Raw genomic sequence first — 27766 nt, forward strand, 5'->3', positions numbered from 1 at the left:
CCATATGTTAGATAAAATGGACATTTTTTATGAATATCAAAAAAAATCCTCTAAGGTTTATTTGACAGGAATACTTTACTACTACCTTCAGATCGTCAGTGTTCTTTTGCAGCTATGCTTTTGCATCTTGAGAAAATGCCATGTTTTCAGTTGGATCCTCACACTAGCCAACGGCATTAAGGGCTCAATACAAAAAGATCCAACAGCAGTATTCACTGTTATGTCTATATAAATATTACTATTTATATTCCAAATAGTAGGAGTTGGCTCAAATAGTTAATTAGTTACCAACGATAGTTTTCCTGTGCAACTTATATTTAAGATTATTTTATAAGAGGGCCCCAACTTGGTTATTTCTGAATACATTTAGACTTCTGACAAATTAAAGTTATTATCATCACCTTGCCAGGAAGATGTTAGTAGTGGCTGCGTTTTCATACCTAACACTCCAAAAGAAAACTCCTGCATATCTATTATCCTTTGTCAAGGAAAGTCTTCAGAAGAAGAAGATTCAATAAATAAAGCAAGTTTACCTCATCAAATAGCAAACTAATGACTTGCAGAGTAAGCGAGAGATGGGTACGAAAAACAGGAATTTACATGGAAATAAATACATTGGAGCTCCTCATGGCACCATAAGCTACAGACTACGTTCTACAGTGGTTATGATACCACTAGCACCTTGCAGTACCATTTTTTCCCCGCTCATTTCTCTACCTACTGATAGAAGGAAATTCTACTTGTACATATTTTTTTCACATTAATTTCCCAGTTTTAAAAGACTTTCTCTACTGCTACACACCACATTTTTTGCCCCATCATGGGAATACACTAATCACATTGCCCAAGAGAAAGTGTATAAGCTCAGAGAAGCCACTCGCGTGAGGCCGCGCGCGCGCCCAGCCTGCGGGTCTGCGTTTGTGCCTGCACTGGGGAGACTCCACCAAATACGCTCTTTTCCTTTTTTTTTTTGGGGGGGGGGGGGGGGGGGGGGGGAGAATGAATAACTCAATTTCTCAATTCCATACTGCACTGCCATTACTGTACTCCACAGCAATATAATTTCAATAGGAAAAAAAACCGCACCCAACCCACCCGACACATGCTGAACGGGAGCGAATTCCAGCTTGCAGAATATAACTGACCAGCGTGCAATTTTGCCAGGATTCTAAGATAAACATAATTACTCATATTAAGAGTGTTAATTAATTGTGTGTGAATACAAATAGTAGGCTGCTCGGTTTTATAGCTCTTTAGAAAGCCAACAATTCTATTAGGCATTGCTGTGCAAAAGTCACGTTAGGATACTGCTCTGTAATCACCAAAAGTCTGATACAGAGCCAGGCAAAGCCAGTGCAAAGTTGACCACTGAAATAATGCTCCAAGAAAGAGAAAATAGTGGTACCTAGTGAATAGGTATTAACACTTTCTGGGAAAAGGCAGGATTTTGGACAGATCTTTGGTAGAAGAAATTTGCATAAACCAAGAGCCGTCAGACAGAGCTAAGCTATGCCAGTTACCATGAATTAGTGATGTTGTATATACAGCAGCTAGCCCCTGGCAGGCACCTGAAGGTGTAACTAGTGAAGAGCAGCCGCAGCTCCGCCGGCAGCACGAACAGCGCCCTAGCCAGCTTCGGAAGAGCTTTACCCACACCTGCTGGCGGCTATTGATTAGCAGGCAGCAGCGGCAGTGCCGGCACTGCTGCCAGACAAGAACTATATTCTTACAAACCACTGATGGGCTAAACAAGCTATTAATGACAGGTTGCTCTTCATCATTTAAAACGGCCAGAGTCTGCTGCTTGACCACAAGGACAAGCAGGTTATTGCTTTGAAATGTTACACAAAGACACAAATGAGATACCTCTACAGAATAAACCACACGTATGGCTCCACAGTTCTTTTTTAGTATAGCTATTAATAGAAAACAGGGCCTGTTTGGAGTGGCAAATATTTAATCTTCTATCCTGAGGTTGCTACAGTTTCTCAAAATCCATAGTCAGAACAGGAATTAGCTAAATATAATTCTAACAATAACCACAACTTTTGTAATACACAATATATTTTCCCCATTAAAATCTATGTTTCATTCTCCTTTTTTAACTAGCTAAAAAAAATGCTTCTGAGCAGATTCAGCTATTTGTGGTCACAGGGGAGTACAATTTCGACCTGCTTCTCCAGCCGGACCAACAGGCTGGACAGGCCCTCTCTTCGTGCCAGGTCACTCGGGAGGGACAGCTCTAACCTGCGCGCTTAAACCTTGACGCTGAGAAAGAGCCACAGGAACGGTGTGTGAAGTTCTCCACTCTGTGAAGCAAATACTTTTGCTCATTAGAGCACCCATTTTCAGCCGGAAAAGTAATTCTAAATTATAACTTGTAAAATATTTATAACTTTTTCAAAGGTATTACTTTATTTAATTTCGTCATGTATGTAACGGGATGCTAGATACAAGGATAGCAGATGCTACTTATACAACATACTTAAACAAGTACTAAAACAGGCTGCAACCATGTGAATGGTATAGGCACTCAGATAATAGTAATGAAAACACACAGAGCAGGTAAAGATTGTATCACAGATTGTAAAACATCCTTTATAGATACACATACATCTCTCTCAAAGATTTAACACACAGATTATTTGATCCATATAAAGACTCTCCTCTTTTCATTCTCAACTTTGGCCCAATTTTTTCCAAAGTTCCTTACAGGTACTCGGAAATGCAGCAGTTTGTTTAAGTAGTAGAAATAGTGTAATCAGGTGGCTTAACTCTTCTGAGGAATAACCCTAAAATTTATTGGGAATTTAAAAGGTCTTTGTGAACTTGTCTGACATAACACTGAGCTATAACACAGTTTCCGGCATGAATACTCCCATCCGCATTTGTCTTGGGAAAGAGTGGATTTGCTGGAGCACCCTTCCCTGGAGAGATGTTCTAAGATCACAGCGGAAAGGAGAAAAGGCTCAAGAACCTGGAGGGTTCTGACAGATCCTTCACAGAAATATGAGGCAACTTGTGTATTTAATGAAGATAAAGTTTTATTCAAACATAGCAAGTCACCCTGCCAAAGAGCTTCAGGTATGGTCACTCTACAGAGTGCCCTTCCCGAAATCCCAACAAAACTCTCAGCACCAGTGAATGAAATTCCTGGTGCCCCACCTCCATCCCTGCCAGAAGCAACTCAAAACCAGAGTGCCTCTTCCTTCCAAACCCGCTGCTTCGAGGTGACATTATAAATCAGACCTGCAGCTCCAGCTATCGCAGCACTCCCAATTTAGAAAAAGTACCAGTCACGGTCATCTGTCAAGACTACAGCATCTTTATAATGCATTAGAAACATTCCCTGAACCCATCAGATTACAACAGCCTGACACCAGCAGAGGAATGAAACATTTTAAAAATTTATTTAAGAGATTCAACTAGCATGCAAGATATCTATGAAACTAGCAAACAAGATTAATTTTCAAACTGCTCTAAGTACTATTCATGACACTCAGCTATTTATTCCATTTACAGATTCAAAATATTAGTTGCAATGGAACATTTAATATGCCACCATTATAAAAGGGAAACTGTTGACAACTATGCCAAAATATACGTCCTTTTCTTCCTGCTGTTACTCCAAGATATTGGTACGCAAGCTCCTACAAATAATGTTTTCTAAATGATTCCCAAAATGGAAAGCAACAATGAAAAGCAATTTTTAAAAATCCACATGCAATAGACAGTGATAAAATTTTATTTTAATAGCTGTATAGAACAGTTTCTATTTAGATGTCATATGAAAAATTAAACATGAATTTAAACATTCCTCATGATATACGGAGAGAAGTATACATACCATTAGCTGTGACTATTTTGATTTAATGGGATTTAATAATCTGTTCTGATGAACTACTTAGTGTTCTGATGATCGCTGGTACTAACATTCGAAGCTCAATGAGTTTCAGACTTGTGACAATATTGTGTTTTTTTCTAGTTTTGATCAACTGATTAGTTTTTAATGCTAAGTATGTCTTGCTATCACTTGCAGTTGGAATATGTTTACTTAAACCAAAAATATTTTGCATCTCAATTATTATTTTATATTGCAGCACTGAATGAAATTTAAGTCAATACATTATTCATAAAGCACAGACAACAGAAAAAAAACAAAGCTGTGCACTTCTTTCAAAGACTTCAAATTACTAAAACATACCATATTTATGCATGCAATATTTGCTTGTGTGTGTGTGTGTGTGTGTGTTTTTTTTATCGCAAGTTTGTTGTTTTCAGATCAGGATATGCCAAAAATCCAACACCAAACAATTTTTGTTTATAACTAAGGCAATCATCAATCCAAGGATTGTAGTCCATTTTATTTCATCTCTACATCAAAAAAAGTAATTTAAAAAAATTAAAATTCCCTTGAAATGGTAAGATAAATGAAAATGTAAGTGCCTTCACATAATAACAGTAAGCTGACCCTCTGGGAAATGGTTGACTTTCTCAATTCAAGGTATTCAAAGCTCATTCAAAAGTGTTCATTTGGAATGCAGATATCAAAGATGATGCAAATGTTCAAGAGAAAATTAAAACTTACCAGATGTTCTAATCCAGCTTTGATGTTTCCAGAGTCCCTGTAACAGAAGAACAAAAGTTTTAAATAGTTGCCAAACCCTTGTCTACAATGATTTGTTTCTCAGAAATGTCAAAACCATGTAATTTCTTGAGCATGTAATATTTTTACTTTCTATTCCTTAACCATAACAACATTTAAAGAGCATCCATCATCCAAATGGACGGAATTACTGCAGAATTGCTTAGAGCCTCAGATTTTACCTCCCTTACAATTGCTATAAACTTCAGTAATGCCACAAGACATTCATTTCAAAAATACTTTTATATAATTATCCCACTACTTCATACTGAAATTAATAAAACAAATATCATCGTGCACTGCCTTCTCAAATCCACATGCAATGACTTTACAGCCCAGCTTTGCCACTGCTTCAATAATAAACTTTGCAAATGTTTACAAAGGTGATTCAATCAATGAATTGTATATTAATTAAGTAGGTCACGGTAGGCATACTGGAACTTTGCATTTTACTTCTGACAGCTGAAAAATACAAGTGTGCGGATAGGAGAAAAAAAAATGCTGCCGCATAAACAGGATTGCAAAAATGGACCAAACTAACACAGTAAAAACATTTAAAAGCAAAGAGAATGCAGATGAAACCTAATCCTTAACATGTCCTGCTACGCACAGATACCGGCCTAGCTTGCCAGCCAGGACAAGGACAAACGGCTTGTTCAGTTCAACCAAGTTACATGAGAAGTGTCACGTGCCTACTCTCTGCCACTTCGAAACCAAACAAAAACCACCACCACCACCACCACCCAGGCCAAAAAACAAAGTAAAACAAATGGAAAAACCCAAGGCACTAAACAAAGGTGGCTGCTTTCTAATGTCATTGACTCCAAGTTTTATCTCCTTCCAAATTTTAACTGCACTTTTTGAGGAAGACAGGCTGTATTCACGCCACCGAGGGAAAAGCTGCCCCCCAAGTATTCCAAGCAATTCGTTATTGAACTACATAATGTAGCATATATTTATACTTATAACATTACATATATTTCAACAAATTATTCAACTATCTCAAACCACCCTGGCTAAATCCCAATTACTTTCCACTGAAACACTGTGTGAGACTGATCCAGGTTTTCTAATACTTGGTATGGGGAATGTAAAGTGCAACGTGAAGTTACACACAAAGATATTCAGAAAATGTGAGATTTTACTAAATATTGAAAAAAGCTTCTTTCAAATACTTGTTTTAAAGCCTCACTCTACTTAGGGCAATATTTTATCATCAGGTTACCACTAACTGATATTACTGTAGTCTCAAAGATAAACACAACACACGCAAAGCTAATGTAAGACTGCTTTCATGAATACTTTGACAACAGAGATTATTTTAGGCTTTTCACATAAAGCTTTTATTTATAATTTCACAAAGCTTTCAAGAAGTCTTGCACACTTATTCCCTTCAAATTTCTCTTGCATGAAGTCACAGGAAAAAACGGACTTTTCTTACACCATTCTTTTCTCGCTCGCTCTCTCTTTTTTTTTTTTTTTTGGAAAAAAGAATTTTTTATTCAAGTCCATACATTATTTAGATAGAAATGAAGACTTTTGCATCTCTTCTGTGGTACAAAATGGCCTTAAAGAACTTAATCTGTTTGGAAGCAGGATGCAAGAAGCTGATGTGGGGAGCTCCCACCTAATGGTATAAAACCAGCCCTGCTTAGTGGTCTGTCTCCCGCGCTGTCCCTGTCATGACTTCATCAATATTTGTGCCACTCCTCCTGCCCTGTGCTGAAAGCAGACTTAATTCAATTATAGGTCTCAAAACTGATAAAAATGGTCCTGAAGTGGAAAATGCGAAGAGATTATTGGCAAATGAATAAAGATTTGTATCGAACTAACACACAAGAGTACAGCAGGTTTTTTTTTTTTTTTTTAATCATTCCCTGTCTTAAGTCTTCTGGGAACAGTGAGTTTCCCTTCCCCTCATGCAGCACATCGATTTCTGAATTAGACTGCAATATTAAATAATTAATATACTTGCCATGATTGATGTTTTGCATTAGTTGAATATTAGGTTATCAATCAAAATCCACTTGGTTTAATGTAATAATATTGAAAAAGTGTCACTGGCTGTTCATCCAATTTGTAGTTGAGGCAGCACAGATAGTAATATTGGTGTAACACAAGGCTCTAACGCAGGAAATGCAGTGGTTGAACATACATAAGGCAAACATTATCAAGCTAACCAGGACAAGGTTGAGGTTGTCCTAAATAAACCTTGTGGCACCTGTCACTTGCAATGAAAACCTCTTTCCAGCCAGAGCTGCCATGCATCAATCAGGCAACGACAACTAGCAAAGCTATGGCATCGTTTTATCTTTCTTGTTAAAATATATATATATATATCTCTATACACAAATGAGACTCCTATTAATACTGTATTTCAAGTAGTGTTATACAAAATCAGGAACTGTGGCTACAGCTCAATCACAATGCATTCAAAGGGATTTTCAAAGCATAAACTAACCATAGATTATTACAGAATACATTAATCTTTAATACCATAAAACACTGCAAATAAAAGACAAGAGCTGTTTTATGCACATCCCATGTAATAATACCCCTATAAGGGAACACCACAAGAAAGTTATATTAATTCCATATCATTATCTGGTAATAACGTTTCACACAGGTTTACTAAAATGAGGTTCAAAGACACTGCAGTACATAGTTCCCCCCAAAATACACATTCACCTTTCAGAGTTTCCAATGTGTAACATTTATTTTTAGTTTTATTGGGCAAGTTTGGTTTTATTCCTGCATTTTTCAACGATCATGCAAGTTCTGAAGTTGTGTTTCCCCACCACAGTCAAGAATTTGTGCTGTAAAATACTAGTTGACATGCATATATTTTAAAAGCATACATGAAAAACAGTAAGCATGCCACTCATGCTAGTCCAAACATTAGCTTTTGGTAATGCTGGACAAAAACACTGCAGCAGAGCTAAATTTGAATCATGGCCATGGGGGACCTGTAACAAGCCAGGAATTCAATTAAGCAAGTGTAGCCAGCTTTAGGATTACTTAAAACCATAACGCAGGTAACTAATCAAGATAGTGCTAACTTATTAGTGCTAGTTCCCTTGCCAATAAACTAAAATCAAACAGAAATATTCACTAGTATTTTTTGAAAATTCTGATTTTTAAGCTGGACATATATTCACGTTCATAAAAGTAGGTATACGTATAAAACTAACCATTAATCAGGGGAGCTGAATAATGCAGTATCTTCAAAATATTCATACTTTAGCTATTCGAAAAGAATTTAAGATTTCCCAAATAATTTATCTTATCATAATTTTACAGCAGTTTCAGACACAGGAATTATAGGACCAATACTTGCTTTTTGCACATCCGAGCTAAACAAATCACTCAGTACCTTTACACACAGTGCGTTGTTCTTCCACTGTGCACTGCCAGTGTCCCCTTTGTGAAACCAGGAGCCTTGGGGCCAACAGTTAAACCAGAAGGTACCAGACTTTCATCAGGTCAGGGGAGGACATCAGAAGAGAGGGAGGAAGGAGGAGGAGGGGGAGGAGGAGGAGGAGGGGGAGACAGATAAATTAGCCTCTGGGAATGAGGGAAGGAAGGACTAACAGGACATAAGTCTGGGCTGGATGCAGTTCCCTGACAAGCGGCTGGGACTGGATGAGGAAGGAGCCTGGGTACCACCAGAATAGCATGAAGTGCAGCAGAGAGAAGACAGATTTGATGGGAATGGGAGGGAGACTGGGACTGGATGGTAAAAAGCAAGCACAGCCTCACAGATGGTGGATAGGGAGAACAGGATCCAGTTTCTGGGCAACTGGAAATGGGGACAGAAGAGGGGGTAGGAAAAGGGAGGGAGATAGGTGAGAAGCTGAGATGGCAAAACTGGAAGTGGCAAGGATCTGAGGAGAAGAAATCAAAGGTGGAGAACAGGGAGCTGGAAGTGGCTGGAAAAGGGGACAGAGCACAAAACGGCAGTGGCAGCCACTGTGCAGGGTCTTGCCACCCATATCCTGCCTCCTGCAGTCATCAAAGCACTTTGGGAAAAATACAGAACTAAAACAAGCTCATACTGAAACCTCATCAAAACTCACACTCAGTTGCCAACTCAGAGATTTCCCCAAGCATTTATGAGTGCATTAAACACCACGAGCCACAAGCAGCTTGCACGTTTCCCTTTCTCCCAACCCTCATCCCATGGCTACCAACATACATGCAAAATCAACTCTACACTGCTATTTATTTTCAGTTCCTACACTGCTATATATTACGCTGCTATACATTTACAGAGCATTTTGGAATACTTATATGTTCATGTGTATCTAGTACTCTTCAATGTTTATTTGTAACAAATTCTTTGCATGTTATTAGTTTACACTGAAGCAAATTCTTGTGTAACATATGAATGAAGTCTTCTCAGAAAAAACTCACATAAACAAAGGATGATTTCTGAAGGCTAATCACAAGATGCATCTACTTCTCCATTAGGCTTGAAAACCTACTCTGATAAGAAAAAGCACAAAAGACAAGTGCCTGGCATGATATCCGGCAAAAAGACGTTCTGATCATTTACCAGGACTCTCAGTTTAGCTCTGTATCAGATGGAGAATGTTACTTCATCCACTCAGCAAAATATAACAATATATCTATTAGTAGTTTCATCTAGATTGTGATAAAATCACGACCTCCTCTTTCTTAGCAGTTAAAACAAGTATTTTTCATTTTCTTACCCCTCACCTCTCCAAATGAAGCACCTAGTTGCCACACTTTGTCCTGGTTCACCCTGTGTTATTTAAAGCACTTTGCAGCAAAGCGCCTTCAAGATGCTGCAATGTTAACATCATACTACAATGCTAGCGCTAAATTTTATGTTGTTATTATGAAGCTACCTAAAACCAAAGTCATCTCAGAGGAATACTTTATACTTATCACTAAAATAGATGATGGTGGCTAGTCCAAGTTTCTTAGTAGGTCTGTGTTAAACTCTTAAAAAAGTGTTAAAATAACCAAGTGACAATTCTGAGAGGTGAGCTGAATTTATGCTGCTATTCAGAGAAGTGGCAACAAACCGGAAGTAGGCTGCAATTTTTTAAAATTTATTTCAAACGAAAGCACACCAGTTTAGTTCACATTCTGCACTTCCTCTCAAGTTATCTGCTCATTCCTATTATATTCTTGGTTAGTCATTTTCTTTGCCATAGTTTTATGGCTAGAATTCATAGGATCATAGTATAATTCAGGCTGGAAGGACCTCAGGTCTCTAGTCCTATCCTACCCACTGCTCAAAGCCAGGTCAGCTGGGAGGCCGCACCACGTTACTCAGAGATTTATCCAGTCGGGTTTTGAAAACCTCCAAGGATGGAGACTGCAGTCTCCTAGGGCAACCTGTTTCACTGCCTGGCCGTTCTCACAGTGCAAGTCTTTCCTTATAGCCAGTCCAAACCTCTCTTTTTCCAATCCATGCTGGTTGTATCTTGTCCTCTTACAACGCCCCACTGTGACGAGCCTGGCTCCATCTCCTCAATGACCTCCTCATCAGTATGGGTAGTTGCCGTCAGGTTCCCTCAAAGCTGTCTCTTCCCCGTGCCCTCAGCCTCTCTCACAGGGAAGCTCCATCACACCCTTGAATAAAGGCCTTTTGATTGCACTCTTCATGCACGCCAGTGTTTTGGTGCTGTCATTCAGGTGGTGTTGTCCCATGTCATTACACAACTTTCACAGAGCCCTCTCTGTCTTAAAATTCTCTTGGATCATCCAACAAGTGCATCACATCAAAAAAAAAAAAAACCCTATCATTTTAAAATTAATCCCTTTTTTGTCCCAGTATTCTTCCTGGAAGAACCTCATAGTAAAAGAGGTTCTTGGAAGAACGTCATGTTAACATGCTTCTACAGGTTACTCTTATCTTATGGTCTTCCCTACAGATCTTCCTCTGAGTAGCACTCACACCTCCTGTTTTCCTTCTGCATGCCATCAATCCCCAGCTGTATTCTATATGAACAACTTCAAAAGAAACAGCTGAATCTCTTCAAAAGTCTTCGGAGGTTCTTTATGAACTTCATCAGGTAATACTTCAGATATTTATTCAAGAATAGCGTCTTGAACTCCCCTTGACTACTCCACTGTTGTTACCTTTACTATTTACTTCATTAGTTATCGTTATCTTCCCTTTCTACTATCTACCTTTAAAGAACCTCTTCAATAGAATATTACATTCGCCAAGCTCATCTGTTTGACAGCCTGTTGAGTATTTTAGCACCCAGTAAGACATCTGAGTAGTTTAATCTTCTTTTGCATTAATTGTCAATTATTGATACTGTATTGCAGGTTTTAAAGCAATGCCAACCAGACTGCATTACTTAGCTTACCTAATATGAGCAACATAAAAATGGGATAAAGGCATTACATTAAACTCGTGTGTCAGTCTAGACTCTACCCCCACCTCTGCGTTGAAGGGAGAAAAAGGGATAGAAGACGGAAATGAATGAAAACAGGCCTTAGATGTTAGGAATTATACAAAAGGGGATAGTGAAGAGGGTGAGGGAGGCTATTACTTTCAACATACTAGTCACTCCCTCTCCCTTCTTGGGCTTCAAATAGTGAAGAGTCTATGCTAACGTAACACACCTATAGGAGCGAGCAACACAGTATAGTTGCCAAATGCAACTATGCTGAAGGTGACAGCAATGGGAGAAGTAGAGCAGTCAGCTATCTCTAGACCTTTCTTTTTGTATGTTATCTTCATTTCAACGGATTGGCATCTTGAATTTGATCGTGGCCTTTGTCTGATAATTATCTGCTTCTGATAACCGTAGTCCTAGGTACTAAGCTAATGTACTAAGAGATGCGTAGCTTGTCATTAGGCATTGTAAAAATACAAATTAATTTAAATCAGATTCAACTCTTCAACACTACTACTTTTCATTCTTTGGGTTTTAAAGAAAATTCTGAAGAGTTTATCATTTTGTGGCCGTAAGTGGAAATTATGTCAAAGGGAGTCTATGAAAGTAAAGAGGAGAAAATGATATATCAACATGAAGGAAATACATTTCAATGTTTTGAAAGTAAACAAATAACATGTCCAAACAACATTACCACTTACGCCTATTAACTAATTTAAATGGATTCTGCATTTATGGACTCAAATTACTTCAAACTGAACTAGAGAAGAAAACGATACACAATAAAACACAGTCTTCTTGCGCATCTGAGATACAAAACCTCCATGACAACCTGTGAAGCACAGCACTGAAAATCAAAATCCTTGAGACTTGAGATGTAGTACTTTAAATTTACACAAAGATTCCCAGTACTACGTGCATCTCAGAGTTTCTTGATAATTGTAATGGCTTTAACAGTTCTGGCTCCTCGTATCTAAAAATGCTGCTTTTCCCCCATCATTGGTAGATCCAATAAATAAACAATAAAATACATTGACTAAAGAAAACAGTGAACAGGATTTAGTAATCCAATGGCAAACTCAGAGAGGATGTAGGTGAGAAGAAACACAGGGCCGTAATCTGGCCATTATTCTGATGACACAAAACATCCAGAAAACCAGCCTAATACTTCAGCTGAGAATATTTTTTTTTTTTTTATAAAAGAGTTCAACAAGATGAGATAAAGCTCCACTAAGAACTTTGTACTACTCTTTCCCTAATCCTTCATGCAGAACAAGTTCCCATGGAGAAGAGAGAGTGGTTAGGAAATCCTTCATTCTGACTGCTAGAAAAAAATCCATGATTTTTAGAAACAGTGTGAATGTTGGCTTGCTCTTACTTAATATCAGATTCAAATGGTCTGAATTATAAGTCTTCCAAGATGGTATTACTATGCTCAATAGCAGCATATTACCATCACCCTGCATAGTACCCTCAGCCAGCTCACACCAAATTTATTTCACTCAGGAAATAAATTGTAAGAAGTTTGGTCAATTACTGATAAATTTAAATTTAAAAAAGATTCAAGCAGCTATTATATGAAGGTTATCTATCAAAAGCAGAAAGAAAAGCAGAAATTACCCCCCTGCTCCCAAACACACACAGAATAACTTGGAGGAACTGCTGAAGAACTCAGTAGAACATAATGGAAACTAAATTGAATCATGCTAAAAAACCAGGGACTTGAAACAGGACACAAGGTGAAACAATTTCCATAATATGTTATCCTAGAGAGAAGAAAAACCAGTACCCCAGAGACCTTATCAAATATTCAAGAGGGGAAAAAATATACAACCATGGCTCACAGAGCAAAATTCAAAATATTTCTGCAATTGAAATAAACACTGAAACTAAATGGAGGAAGAAAACCCAAAATACAATGTTGATAACATCAATATTTTTGAACAGACCCTACAGAATCCCCTTTTTCTCCATACGTATTTCTCAGGTAAGTGAGAGGCCATACAGTATCTAGCCAAAATAATTACCCAAAAAAGCTCCCCTCCCCCCCCTTTTTTTTTTTTTTTTTAAAACCAAGACTTCAGATCAGCTATGGCAATTGCATAAACAATCAAAGTAGACTTCTTTGTGGCGGTTGCCGTTCCTCTCATAAACCTGGCAATTCAAAGCACCTAACAGTCCTTGCGGTTTTTATTTGTGGTCCCCCCCGCCCCTTCTCTGCACAGGGTTCTCTTCACAAAGAGCAAAACCTTGTTAATCAAAGTTTGAATTCCCAGCAAACACGAGCAATTAAGCTTCAGGCTTTGGAGTGTCACTGTCTCTGTTAACCAGATTATGGGGTAGTCTTAAATAAATTAGACAACTTTGGCCTATTTTACCTTTTCTGTAAAATTATTTAGTAGATATTCAATTAAAACACATCCTGGAGGTGAAAGTGTATGAAAACATTTCAGTAATGGACATCAGTAGTAGTAGGAAGTGTTGCTAATTAGTCTCAAAGTACAAAACTGATTACAAAAGTAGCAGAAAGCCCAGCAGTGTAAATGCACAGAACGCTGCCTTGAATATTAAACAAAGCAGAGCAAGGTTTAACACTGGTAAACAGAACTATAGTAAAAACTCTCTGGACTAGTAAAGAGTGCTACAGGTTAATGAGGAACATATAAAGAGTGCACAATAATTATCATACCTAACACCTTACCATCTGGGTTTGGATGACTGCAGAATATAAACAAAGTTTATCAGCGTTACGTCTGGAACTAATTATGCATGTATTTCTATTAGCATACTTTTAGGATAAATATTTAAAATGTTATATTTTCCTCAGTTGCACTCAACTCTCAGTGTTAAAGCATATTAAATTTAAGTATAAATCAGTGACAAAATGTACATGTTCTAAACAGCGTAACAATTCGAGTACAATCAATTTTCCATTTTCTGAAAGCTTCTAAATCCCTCTCATTCACCCAATTACTACTGTACTTAAACTAATGAAATTTTATTCTGCAAGAACAATACTATTCTTAAACAAATTTTTGAAAAATATACGATTAAAAACTTCGACACAAAGAATAAACTCCTAGAGAAAAGATGCAAATAAAATTACTATCATAATCTTTTGTTTTTTATTTGCAAGTATAAGACTGAAGAGAAACAAAAGCATGGAACATAGCATCTGTCATATCAGAATATAAAAAGATGATCCTGGCACAAAATGAAAAAGCTCTAATTCATTTGCAAATCAAGCCTGCCAGTTCTATTTCAAGCTGGCGGTAACTGTCAAGAGTTAACAAGATAATCACTTTCAATCCTGCCTTCAATGGTACATTACACTGTTATTCCATTCAATAAGGCCGTTCTTTGGGGCACTAGATGAATGGTTTTCATTTCTAACTCACACAAAAAGTTGCAAAAAAAAATCCATGGGGCTTAAGAAAGAAATCCCTTTATGGGCATTTATCTGCCGGCACTTGCTTTTAGGCAAAATGAGATATTTGGATACATTGGTGTCCATTCACTTCCTCTATTCCTTCAGGCCCTTGGTCTGTTGATAACAAACCCCCCCCCCCCCCAAAAAAAAAAAAACCCACACCCCCACCACACACACACAACGCACAAGGAAACCTCAGTCCTGTTTGTTTTGTTTTTTAAGAACTATTTATGCACATTAAACATCAAGATATTCTGTAACAGTGTTTTGTAAATACTTCTACGTATCACAGACTACCACATCTCACCGAAGTATCTCAGCATTCGAACGGATTGATCTCGGGTTATTTTCATTATAAATTGTAGAAAATATAGTAAATGCTCATGAAAATTGTACTTAGGGAAATAACTAGTTCCTCATGAAATATTTAATAAAATAAAGTCAACTATTAAGGGTAATCTTCCTGTAAAGCAAGTTAACATAAAATATTTCTATATTAATTATTTGTAAATTGTTTTTCAAGATTCCATATTACTTATTCCTCCATTTTTCCATATTACATTAACTATTTAAAACTTGTTTGTTGACACACAACTTTCTACTAATCTCTGTAAAACAGCTGGATACTTTTCCTCAAAACACATATTGTCAGATACTGTCTGCATTTTAAAATTATATTGTACAGATATGGATTTTATTATTGAATATTCTAAGGATTATAAAAGTGATGACTTAAATCTTCTATACGACATTTAGAAACAGATCACTTTATCTTTTCTCCTCCCTTTTTAAAAATCCCTATAGATCTCAGCTCACACAACAAAGCTAATATCTACATTTAATCTCTTAGCTGAATTAAGCTTGTCCAGTCTCAGGTCTGTTATCCATATTCAATGCCAGGAAACACGCTAACAATATCCAACTGTGGATACTTTTTTTTTTTTTTTCCATCATAAAGCATTGTCCTGAAATTCAGGGACCCGTCTTGTCAGACAACTTCTTACATTATTTGCATACTCTACAGAGAATTTTTTTGATCCCGTCTATAATCCATCACGACAAGTCAGACTACTACTTCTTGCACTCCTAATGCAAATGCTTCTTTATAGGAAAAGTTTCTTTTAAGGAAAATCTAAACACCGTAAGTTACCAGCAGACTCGCAGCCTTTGGTTTTGTTCTTTGCACTTTTGAACTTTCTTTGCAGGTTCTAACACAGAGATGTTCTTAGAATTAAAAATACTATAACACAAGCTATATGCCTGTATTCTTGCACCATCAGAACATACTCATTTTTGCTAAGGACTGACCCTTTTCAATTCCGTACCAGTTTTTGGTAAAATATTCACCAGTAATTGTCCTCATCCCATATTGCCTACTGCCCCCTCCCCCCCCCCCAATCAATTAAAGGTGAATTAAAAGTTCACTCTGTTTGGAGGGATCTTTAAAGGACATGGAAGACATCGCATTTGCTTCGAACAAAAATTACTACAAAGTGAGCGGATGGATTTCAGATAGCAGGTCAAGGCTTTATTAACTTCAGGTAACGCTAACACAGGCCCAAGAAAGCCGCGAGCCTGTCTTACAACTTGGAGGCACGTGCTTGTCCTGACATCCCTTCCAGGAGCAGTACAACCTTGGTGCTGTAAAAGCAAAGCAAACAGAAGACCGTCCCGTCCCTCCCCCAAAACCCACTGTGTATACTGAAGACATTCAAAAGAAGTAGCTAACTAAGCGCAACAATTCTTCAGTAAGAGCAGGTATTTGCCTCTAGTGTTCAAAACTGATTAATTACCACAGCCCAGAGAAAAGGCACAAATGAACGGGCAGTCCTGGGATGCATCCAGTGTTGGCCAAAAGACTGCACGAAAGCAGCCAGTTGCACGTTTCCATCGTGACTGGAGCCCTGTGCGGCACTTTGGCAACCCCGGGAAAGCCCCACTGCGACGCACCGCGTGCCTGGGCTTGGTCCGCTTTCGGCACCGCTTCTTCAGGCATCAGTGTTGGGAGGTACAAAAATCCAACTGGTGAGAGCTTTTCTGCTACTTCTCTTTGTGTCCCTGCAACGTGGTTCACCCCTTCAGTTTGATTCCTCCACGTTCCTTCACCCGGCCTGAATTTGCTTCTCTCGGGAATACGGGGAGCACGCTTGGAAAATATTCTAAACAGGTTTAAAAATATGTTTAACTGTTAGATGGGTGCCGGTTGCACTCCTATATGAGGTAAAAATTTCTCCTTATCCTGGAAAAGAAGAACTACTTAGTACTCAGATGTTTATTTCTATCTCCACCAGCTACGTCAGCTAACGCAGTTTGCACCATTTCTGGACTTCTGGGTTTCCGGTTGTGTTTCACAATTAATTACACAGTTGCTTCTATTACAGCTTAACATAGCCCAAAGGGTCTTCCAAAAGACTCTTGCAGCCAAAGTCGGCTTCAAAAAACTCCTATGATTTTTATGTAACAGCTATTCCTGACAGTCTGGTTATATGCTGAATGGTAGGAGTAAGCCAGAAGATTCTCCACATATAAAGAGAGGTCTGACAGAAAGGAGAAGACTTTCTTGTTATATGAACAACATCAGCAAGCCCAAATAGGCATATTAACAATAAAGCTGAAGGATTTACCATCACTATGATATTGCAGCAATTCTCAGTTCAAACAAAATAGAGCAAATGAACCATAACAACTACTTTTGAATTGTACAATTTGTATCCTCCACAACATTTCCTTAGCATTCATATACATCTCATCCTATAGGACTTTCTGGAGTTCTGTATGTACCTTCCAATATTTTGAGACTGGTAAATTATGGACAGCAGCACAAAGATCCTTCACTTCAAGTAGAAGACCCGGAAGTTCTTCTAAAAGGCTATTCGGTTAAAACTCAAGAACAAATTTGAAAACATAATCAATATGAAAATGGTTTCCTTTAAAGTCAGACTTTCAGTGAGGAAGAATCAAAAATACATAAGTGAGCTTTGGAAATGCTCTAACAAGTTTAATATACTGTGTATAGTATGCTGTGTTGTAAGACCACAAATTTATAAAAATTAAAGACAGAGCTTGAGCTATTAAAGCTTGAGAGGAAATTAATTTCTTGACCATAAATTAAAGGGAAAGAAACACTATTTCATCAAAATAGAAAAAATGAAAAATTGACTGCAATCTCACCAAAAGTAAGCCTAACATAGAGCAATAAAAACTTGAAAGTGCCTTGAAATTAATGGAAAGGTTAAAAAAAAAAATCAGCTAATTAAAGCTCATGAAGAAGATCTGGAAGAAGAGCAGCTCAACAGCAATTATAAAACCAGTCCGATCCACAGCAGTTATATCTGTGTCCCACTTTAGCACCCTTTTTTTTAAATGGTATCCAGACCCAAACAACAGTGATTACTTGTACACTAACAAATCACCAAAGACTGTAAAAGTGCTTTAAAATACATATAAAAGCAAGGCTCTGAACCTAAAGCAGATCTTGATGATACAATTTCACCATTCCAGAATAAAGAGCTTCCGAGTTGTCAGAAAAAGATCTGTCCCGCCTGGAACGAGTCGCAGTGGATTTGTATCTAACGCAGCTGCATTGAGATTACAGAGAACAGGCGGGTTGCCTTCAGTTATCTGACAAGGCTAATAGTTTTCTCGATTCCAAGAGCAATTAACTGTTTGATAATTCAACAGCAGAACTACACAGCAAACACTAATGGGTCTGTATCTTGCTTCTTTCTTTCTTTCTTTCTCTGGTGTTTGCAATGGCTTTTGATTGCATAATTTACAAGTTTATTATTATTTGACTATGCTAATCAGTGCTTAAACTCTGCTTTTGGTTTTGTGCTTATTAAATATCTATTTCTCAGAGAAAAATTTCTGAGGTGCAGAGGTACTGAGGACATTGTTATCCCTGTGTTGAAAACACTGATACTGCCTAGAACACGATATCCAAAATACACAGCGGGTTAAGTAAACGAGAATTTTTCATCTACAAGTTCCAGTAAATCCCAACTTGTATTTTTACAGGAAATTTTACATCTGAAATAAACCTATCAGGTTATGCTGTCTAAACATCTTACACTGTTTGAGATGCACCAAAGCCTCTTTAAGGCATCATACACTTCAACAAATCTCCTTTCCATTTTTAGGTCTATCTTTTTTATCACACCACGTTGATTTTGTTCATTTTACTCTCCAAAATGCTTAGTCTGACTAACATACTTTTAACCTTTAACTAATATAAAAGATTGTAACATCATCTATTTAATTTGGCATTTATCATTCCCAGAACTTCAAACAGAAGGTCTCTGGTGAAAATAGAGCAGAATTGGCAACAATGTGCTTTGCAAAGACGGAGCAGACTGCCGGAAAGTAGCCAGCTGAGGCCTAGACCATAGCACTTGCTAGGCATTATTTTGTATTTTGGCATTCCCTCAATGAAATTAAAGTAATGAGCATCTCACACTACTGATTTGCCACCAAGTGGACCAAAATCAGGAGAAAAGACAAAAACATAAAACATGTTTCTGTCTATAGCCAAGTTTTCCCTCAAAGGTTATTTTCTATGATGTAGCCAAGAGATTCCTGAAAAAACTGAACACCATAAACATGGCAGTCGCCAAGGAAACTTGGATTTTAACCAATTTGGAGCTTAAAACCAGATTAAAACCAGCACTTTCTATTTTACCTGACGATATTTTGAAAACTGGTAGAGTGGCGAAATGAAACATTCTACAAGCACAACTCCTGAACAAATAAAAAGTCTTATCCTTCAACAGCTGTTATTTCTAGGTGATTCACAGACTGGACAGTCTCAATGATCAGATGGATCACTGACCAAGCACTTCTGATCAAAAGCATATCTGACCTCCAAAAAACCAGCAAAGATCCATTAGCAACCTCAAGTTGCAAACCTAGCTAACAAATAACAGCCATGTACTATCATGAAGCAAGGGCTCTGATGAAGCCTCCTTCAGATTTTCAGCAACCTTTTCCCCCAGGAAAGACAAGGCAATAAGCTGGAGCTAGGTGCCTGTTGTCCCTAACAGGGACATGATTCCCTATATTTATATCTACGCCCATTTCAGTTCACCTCGGTTACATCATTTAGGAAAGGAGATATGCTGGGATTCACACAGACCACCCCAGACAGACCCTGTATAGATGAAAGACATCCAACTCGGTGGTGGGAATGATGTTACCTGATTATGCATCCCCTCCAGCACTCGCCGACCTCGGAGTGTGCCCAGCCTGGCTGCTCATGAAGGAGTTCCTGAACCATTACAGTCTGATGTTTGAAGGGCCAAAATTGGTGCTGGTTTACATTAAAACACTAATCTTTACAGCAAAGTAAGGCAGATGGTTCAGGGTAGTAATATGAGACATCTCAGTGCTGGCTGCCCTTGCGCATGAATCAAGCTTTTGTGCTTTTTCAAAGGAAGAGCAAACACTCCAGTGAGCAACTCTTCACTAACAGAAAATTTTGCCTCCCAGTGATGCTACCAACACGAAAAATTGTTCTCTGCTTTATCATAATGCTGTTCATATTTGTCTTCTCTCATTAAGAAATGCTTTACCAGGGCAAAGCATGACATGCTACTTTGGAAGTCACACCACACCAACAAAACCTCTCATCTAGAAGCTGTGTTCAGAAGTTTCCTAATTTTAGGAATTCCTAGTCATCTTGTTCTTACAGAAAATGTCGTATCATCACTCTCTAAAGATTCTTGTAATATTTTAGTAATGCAATGCCTTACATGAGTATTTTCATACTAAGATCTTTATCATAAAAGGTTTATTAGAAACAATAAGAGCTTATTATTATTAAACTTTACCAACATGCAATGCTGACTGGTTCTAATGAAGCGATATCAAGGTATCTGTCAGATTCTGAAACAATAAAGATTCATTTCCATATACGATTCCTGTTGTTTGACCACAGAAATCTTGTGGTTCACAGAACCAAGTACTTCACCACTGCAGACCTCTATATCACATAGCTCCATTTCACAAATCTACCAAGCTCTATTTCTGCGTTAGATTTGTAACCCGCATAATAGTCTTCAAATGGAGGCAAGATGTCTAATCTCCAGCTCAGTTTCTGTCCAGGTGTACTGCACTATTCGAAATGGGCTCTTTTTTTGTACGTCTTTAATAATGAAAGTTGCACAAACCAATGAAACAGTATAATCTTGAATCCTCCAAATGTATGACACTGCCCAGCACATAGTTCTTGGTGTATTACACAGGTGATGTACAGACACAGACTTTCCTTTTGCCTCTTCTATGCATGGGGCTTACGTCATTCATCGTGGCTACAGAAACGAGGAAGGTGGAAATTAGCACTCTCTAGAGCATTTTCACCCTTGCAGGATGTCAGCAGCTGTGATTGTTGAATGACAAAAAGCTTGGAATATTTGCTGAGGAATATTTGAAAATACTACAATAGTCCAGCCCCAGGTAGATTTTTTTTTTTAATTTCAAAATATAGATCTCAAATTCACAGCCAAGGGAGTTGACTATCCCTTGAATTGATCTGAACGCAATTACTTTACTCTTTTTAGCTTTGTTTGAACTAAACATCAATTAGTGCACAAACATAACACTGCAAGATCTATTCACTCCAGTGCTGATTTTTCCACAAAAGATCTAAAACGAATTTATTGGCCTTCATTTAATACCTTTCAGCAATCACAAATATCACTCATGAAAGCTCAACTTCATTTTCTGATGGTCACTTAAACCCTTAATTCTCATGATAAAACTCTCTGAGTCTTAGTTTTAAAACCCCTAAATTAGCAAACAAGACACCACATAATATATGCTACAAGCATAGGTCTTCTCTGAAAAGCTGGGACCTTCAAATGCTTCAGCTGCGATACAAGCCATTGAGCCATGGCCAATGCAAGCTAATTTGAATAATCAATATGACAACCTTATTTTTCTAATGCAAACAGGATTGATACAGTAAGGTGTCTCACTGCCACATCACAGTCATGGCCTCTTTTAACCCCTAATTAGATTTAGGCGATTATCCCTGCTCTTCCTTACAAGTGTACAGCTCGGATAAGAGATGACAAAAGCTATCTGCCACTTATTCAGCCTTTGCAGACTGCAGGTTATCCAGGGAGATACAGGGTAAGATCAGCAAACAATTGTTATTCCTATCATCTACAGGTTTAAGATAGTCACAGTTTTCCATACACGCTAAGTGAAAATAGCCCAGAGCATTAGGTAAATGCAAAACGCTTAAGAACACCAGGGTTACGCAGATGGAAATTCAAGGTGATGTTAGGGAATTACGCTTAATTCAGACTGGTTATCGCAAAGAAAACTAGCAATGATTTTCTCTTTCAGATAGAAAACACTGAGTTTTCAATATACTGTGTTCATTACTTATTTGTGTTTAACGCTGATTATTTTACATAGACATTTCTTAAAAAAAAAAAAACAAAACACAAACCACACTTAGAAACAGCAAACCCAATAGAATTACACAGCTAAGCAAAGTACTAAAAGACAGAAAAGATCTATTACAGAAATGTAATCACATTTCATTTACAAGAACTCTTATCTGAAGCACTTAAACGTAAAATTTAAACAGTTTTCCATTTTATTGTACCCAGTATTTGAGCTAATAAGATATAAAAGTATAATCATGTTAGCAACATTTCTATTGCATTACATAAACACAGTACCAGATTAAAGGCAGACCAGCAAAAAGAAAGCATGATGTTGCATATAAAACTAAACACATTTCTCCTGGCAGAAATAAGTATCACCAGTATCATGTGTGAAAACTGCCATGCTAAAATTAGATCATATGTTCACAAAATGTCTATTTTCATACTGACTGAAAAAAGTATTTCCGTATGCATTATCCATATGTGAATGTGTTTAACATGCCTTTGTAATCAAAAAAAGTATTTCCCTAGAGTATGCTTTTATTACTAAGCTGTACAATCACAGAACTGGAAGGACCATTTATCCAGATCAGGTGCAACACATTCATGCTTGGAGTACAATTTTCAGAAGTGTTTAAAAGACACTTGGACAGCATCTTGAAAATTACTGAAAGGCAGTATTTTTAAAATCCTGTGATTAAGCAATCCCTTATCTGCAATACTTAATACTCCAGATGAAGTAGACTCCAGTGCAATCTCTTCATTGCTTCTCTGGGTTTTATCTCCCCACTGAAGAACCACTACGACTCTTCTGCTTTCTGCCTCTTCCATCTCCATGTGCTGCTTGTGAATACGAAGCAACCGTGCACTTTCTCCTCCTCACTCACCCTTGCAAAAGCCATCTAAAGTCAACAAGACTGAACACACTGGTGACCTTTTTGTGCAGCGCACATGAAGCCATATCAGTTCTAGATTTTCATCTACGCACTAAGATGTTTGTCTTTTTACTATTACTTACCTTCATGCCTTTCAACAGTTTGTGATTTTAATAGCTCATTTTTCCTAACGAAAATAAAGGTCCAAGAGATGGCCACCTTGAAATCATACTAGTCAATGGTCTGAGCAGCAATGCAGAAACTAGGGATATGTGCTTCCTCAGCGTGATATATGACCCTATCTACGGCCTCTGACATTTCTCTTCCTCTGTAAAAGTTTAACAATTTCTTTATGAGATATTGCAAAATGTACTATAGATTTTAGAACTCTTGAAAATGCAGTCATATCTCACTGTTACTACTTCTTAAAAAAAAGCTGCAAATGCTTGTCTAAAGAAAGAAAAAAGGTAGAGGACGATAATGATTAATTCTCTACTCAGGTTATGTGAACTCAGAGAAAATCAGTTTATGGAAAAGTTTATTTCATAAAATTATCATTAACTGGTAGAAAAAAAGATTAAAAATTGTGTTCTCTATAAATGTTTTCACCGGGGTTGGAAGGAGCCACGTAGGCACTGGCACCCCCTCTTACAAAACAGCTAACAGAAAGGTTACGGGAGGGCAGCACCAAGACAGAAGCAGAGTCTAGGCCTGCAACGCTGCAGAGCCAAATTACAGCTACTCGGCTACATAAATGTGTTATGTTTACAAGATATCGCCAGCCATTTTGCCATCCTTGCTCCCACGCCAAGGGTGACATCGCAGAACCCCTGTGTCAAGGCCCTTCTCGCGCTCCAGCACGAAACCCAGCAACACTAACTCAGAGCAGCATCCTCCCCAACTGTGACACACACACACTGCAACCGCTTGATAAAATTTCACTTAGACTCACTTAAAATTTTGAGTTAGAGCACAAGTTTGATGAGCTTGAGATAAAACATGCTTTATGGCAGTAAGTGAAAAAAAGGGCAGTAGGAATATCACCTACGGTGACAGCATTGAGGAACGCTGTATTTTCACTTTTAACCTTTTTTGATAATTTTCAGTTTTGAGATGCTGGTCTAATAGAACTTCAAACACCAGTAACAAATTCTGTATAGCTAACAGTTCAAATACATTACTTAAGTCAAACTACTGAGGTGTTAAAGTTCAACTACAATTTTTTTTTTTAAAACATATCATTATCAGCATTTGATGTCTACTTTGGAGTTAGTAACTTGACTCTCTCCAAAAAAAGTTTACAAAACCACATGGTGCAGGCTCCATCCAGCAGAAGACAGCTGGATGCATAGATATATTATTTGCTTTTAATTATTGAAGTGTTCAACTTTTAGCATCAGATTAGTGATAACTTTATGTTAAATTCATTTGTCGAATCCTACAAACAACCTTTGTCAGAACTTCTCATGAGAAGGTGCATGGGAAAACACAGAAGAACGTCGAAGAGATGGACAACGGAAGCTAGCCAGACCGTTCTGTAGGAAAAGGAGCATCTACAGAGCAGGCTGACCCACAGTCGAGCAGCCGAGCCAGAGCCAGTGTGGTGTTACACCTGGACTTTGAATCGAGATTAGAAATGAGTTCAATAAGCTTACTGCGCATGAAGGTAGTCCATAAAAACCTCACACAGTGCCCCCCCGCCAACACTCCTTGCCACTGCTCAGCAGTGTCAGGGAGTCTCCCGCTCCATTACTGCCTCGACCGGGACATCGCTGGGGAAGCCCCACTCAGACGCAGAGGTAATAAATGCTCATCATCGAGCGTAGTGTGCCTTGCGTTTGTGTATCTGTCCCTGCCGGGAGTCCAGGCGTTGCCCTTGCCTTACCCTTACAGAAGGGCAGGAGGGACAACCTAAAAATAAAGTGTTTACATTGTTCAGAATATATTATTAAGACAGTGCAGAGCGCAATTTCCAAAAATAACCACAAGTATATAAAACTACTACTGGAAGAAGGTATAATATATATTGGGGGCAGGGAGGGGGAAGGAGGTTGAAAGAAATTAGAAATAAGGGGTAGGTAGAAAGGAAAAATTAATCTATAGTATGGTAAAAGTAAGAATAACAGAGCACAGCGGCCTGAGAAGGCAGAGAAGAGTTTACTAGAAAAATTAATTTGGAAAACACCATTAACTGCTTACTTAGGCTGCTACCTCCTACAAATTGGCCAACGATGTTTCAATATATGCCTCAGCACTTAAAATGAATATAAGTGCTCACATCTTTAAAGTTTTCTCTGTTAGAGAGCAATATCCTCAACTTCTGTTAATACCTACAGACTGGTGTTTTAAATATAACAAAGCAAAGGCCAAAAACTTTCAAGCCAGTGTTGATATCCACTACCAAAAACTGCACACATCATGGTTGACCTCAACATTAAGGGCTTCCTTTCAAGAAAGTCTGATATTTGAATTCTATTTCAGACATTGATTTAACAGCAATTCCCTGGGTTTTTATAGCTTGAATACTTAAACAAAGTAGCATATTTATTAAAACAGAAAAAGAATCAAGTTACTTGTGAAGGCCTGAGATGGTAAGTAGGAGAGAGTACAGAACGGGCTGGTACCTGTGATCTAGGCTACTTTTGCATCTCTGCACCATGCCCACCACTGAAAAGAAACCAAAGGTACACATTGCACCGCAAGCAGAAGCTGCCAAACAGCATGAGCTTAAATGCAGCAATGAGACCTAAAATGTGTCAGTCCAGAATTGTACATAACGGAAAGAGAACAATGATGGAGAAAAGTTGATGGGAAGTGAAAAATATCTTCAAGTTCTTAATGGGCTGGAATAGGCAACATTCAACATTATGCTTCTGCAATTTTTTTTTTATTTATAAATCAGGCTTTCATCTATATTTTATTGAAAATAAGTGGGCAAAGCCCCCAATGTTCCCATCTAATACTGGTACAGCTATTACTCTAGAGGAGAGATACTATTTTAAAACCTATAACATTAATGGAAATAGCTTCTAGCAAGCTTTGGGGCCTAAAGTTGTTTGTTTTGTTTTTTTGAAAACTTTATTAATAATTTGGTGGATTTTAATCTTTTATCCTTCTCCATACAAAACACCCCACTTTTTAAAGTATGATTTAACATCTTCCACTACACACAAACCCCTCTTTTCTCCTCATGCTCACAGAACATCCTGACTTAGAGAGAACCTGCCATAAATTAATTGAAAGTAGAAGCTAATGCTACAGCAGTATCTAAAATTTCGTGCAGATTGTGGCAAATTAATTTTTTTAAGCAACATTTGATATGGCCAGGAAACAAATATTTTTTTTTTTCTTTACAAATTTTCTTGTGAAAGTAAAGTTGCACCCAGCTGACCCTCTGTGACAGGCTGAAGTGTTGTGGTCAGTGGCACAGCGTCTGTGGAGGCCTGTAGCTAGCAGTGTCCCCCAGGGGTCAACACTGGGTCCAGCATTGTTTAACTTATTCATCAATGACTTGGATGAAGGGACAGAGTGCACCCTCAGCAAGTTTGCTGCTGATGAAGAAAGGCTGAGAGAGCTGGGACTGCTCAGCCTGGAGAAGAGAAGGCTCAGGCGGGATCTGATCAATGTGTACAAGTCTCTGAAGGGAGGGTGTCAAGAGGACGGGGCCAGACTCTTCTCCATGGTGCCCAGCGACAGGACGAGAGGCAACGGGCACAAACTGAAACACAGGAAGTTCCGTCTGAACATAAGGAAAAACTTCTTTGCTGGGAGGGTGACTGGGCACCGGAACAGGTTGCCCAGAGAGGCTGTGGAGCCTCCTTCCCTGGAGATATTCAAAACCCGCCTGGACGTGATCCTGGGCAACGTGCTCTGGAGGACCCTGCTTGAGCCAGGGGGGTTGGACTAGATGATCTCCAGAGGTCCTTTCCAACCTCAACCATTCTGCAATTCTGTGACAGCTTTGTAAATCTGTGGCTCCACTACAGTACAAAACTAAGGTTGTTATCATGAAGAATAATATTCAGGTTGTTTTACAGACAACTGATCCGATTCCTCCTGAGCCATCCATTGGCAATATGCAATCCAGAGTATAAACATTATTTGTGCTTGGCAACTAGTTACAGCCAAAATTTGAAAATTTTTAGGAGTAATAGCTCAAGTCTCAGTATCCTCTTCCAGTCTCTGCAGGTATGTAAAACCCCATTACTTACTCCATCTTCCACCCCCTGGTTTAACTGCACCACGTATCCTCAAAGCCTCTCAAGGCTCTATTCACCTTCATATTCCTCTCTGTGGGCTCAAAATAAATTCTACTCTCTACACAGCTACCTAAAAGGAAAAGAACGCTTGTGCATGTGTGTGAGAGAATAGAGGGGAGGAAAGAGGAGAAAATGAAAAGGAAAAAGGGAGAGGGGAGAAGACAGACCTATGAAGCCCTCTCACTCCTCTACTTCTCAGAAGTTGACCATGCCAATGTAAGAAGCATTCACCAATCACATTCTACTACCAAAATACTTACGTATAAATACACTGTCTGTATTTCTTTAATATTTTTCAAAGCACAGAGCAATACCTACCTGACAAGACTCAACCAAGAAAAAAAAAAAAACTTGGACTCCCTCTTTGATGCAACATGATCCCATTAAGCAGCCTTAAAAGATTCTGATCTAAGCAGCAAAGTCAGACCTTCCTGATCTATTCCTTAATTCACTTTGAGAGACTGATCTTGCTTTTTGGATTTCAATCCAGAAGGGGAAGAGGGAAGAGGGGAAAAAAAAAAAAAAAAGTCATTCCCAACATAATTCACCATTTAATGGGCTTTGGCTTACAAGAACTTCAACAGTTGCAAGCAGATTAAGAGCAAGTCAGAATCTAAGAGAATCGTCAGCACATCCAAAACTCTTCCTATGGGTCCTTCCATTTCTGCCCAGAAAGTCACTCAAAGTATTTGCAGGTCTTTTCCTTCATGGACGTTTAAAATGTTGCTTTGAACACTATAAATAATGTGCAAATTGATGCCTGAAGTCAAAAAGACTAAA

General features: G+C 38.2%; 1 protein-coding gene across 4 annotated transcripts in view; it reads right to left on the reverse strand.

Annotated features, from left to right (window-relative positions):
- Nucleotides 1-27766, reverse strand: part of RSRC1 (arginine and serine rich coiled-coil 1) — a 178936-nt gene that overhangs the window by 86006 nt on the left and 65164 nt on the right. For all 4 annotated transcript variants that reach the window (XM_068953991.1, XM_009668513.2, XM_009668512.2 and 1 more), the window contains exon 6: nt 4589-4625. In XM_068953991.1, the coding sequence (XP_068810092.1) occupies nt 4589-4625 (37 nt within the window). The remainder of the gene's footprint in view (nt 1-4588; nt 4626-27766) is intronic.

Source organism: Struthio camelus, chromosome 9, assembly GCF_040807025.1.
Source record: "Struthio camelus isolate bStrCam1 chromosome 9, bStrCam1.hap1, whole genome shotgun sequence".
In the NCBI taxonomy this organism is placed as follows: domain Eukaryota; kingdom Metazoa; phylum Chordata; class Aves; order Struthioniformes; family Struthionidae; genus Struthio; species Struthio camelus.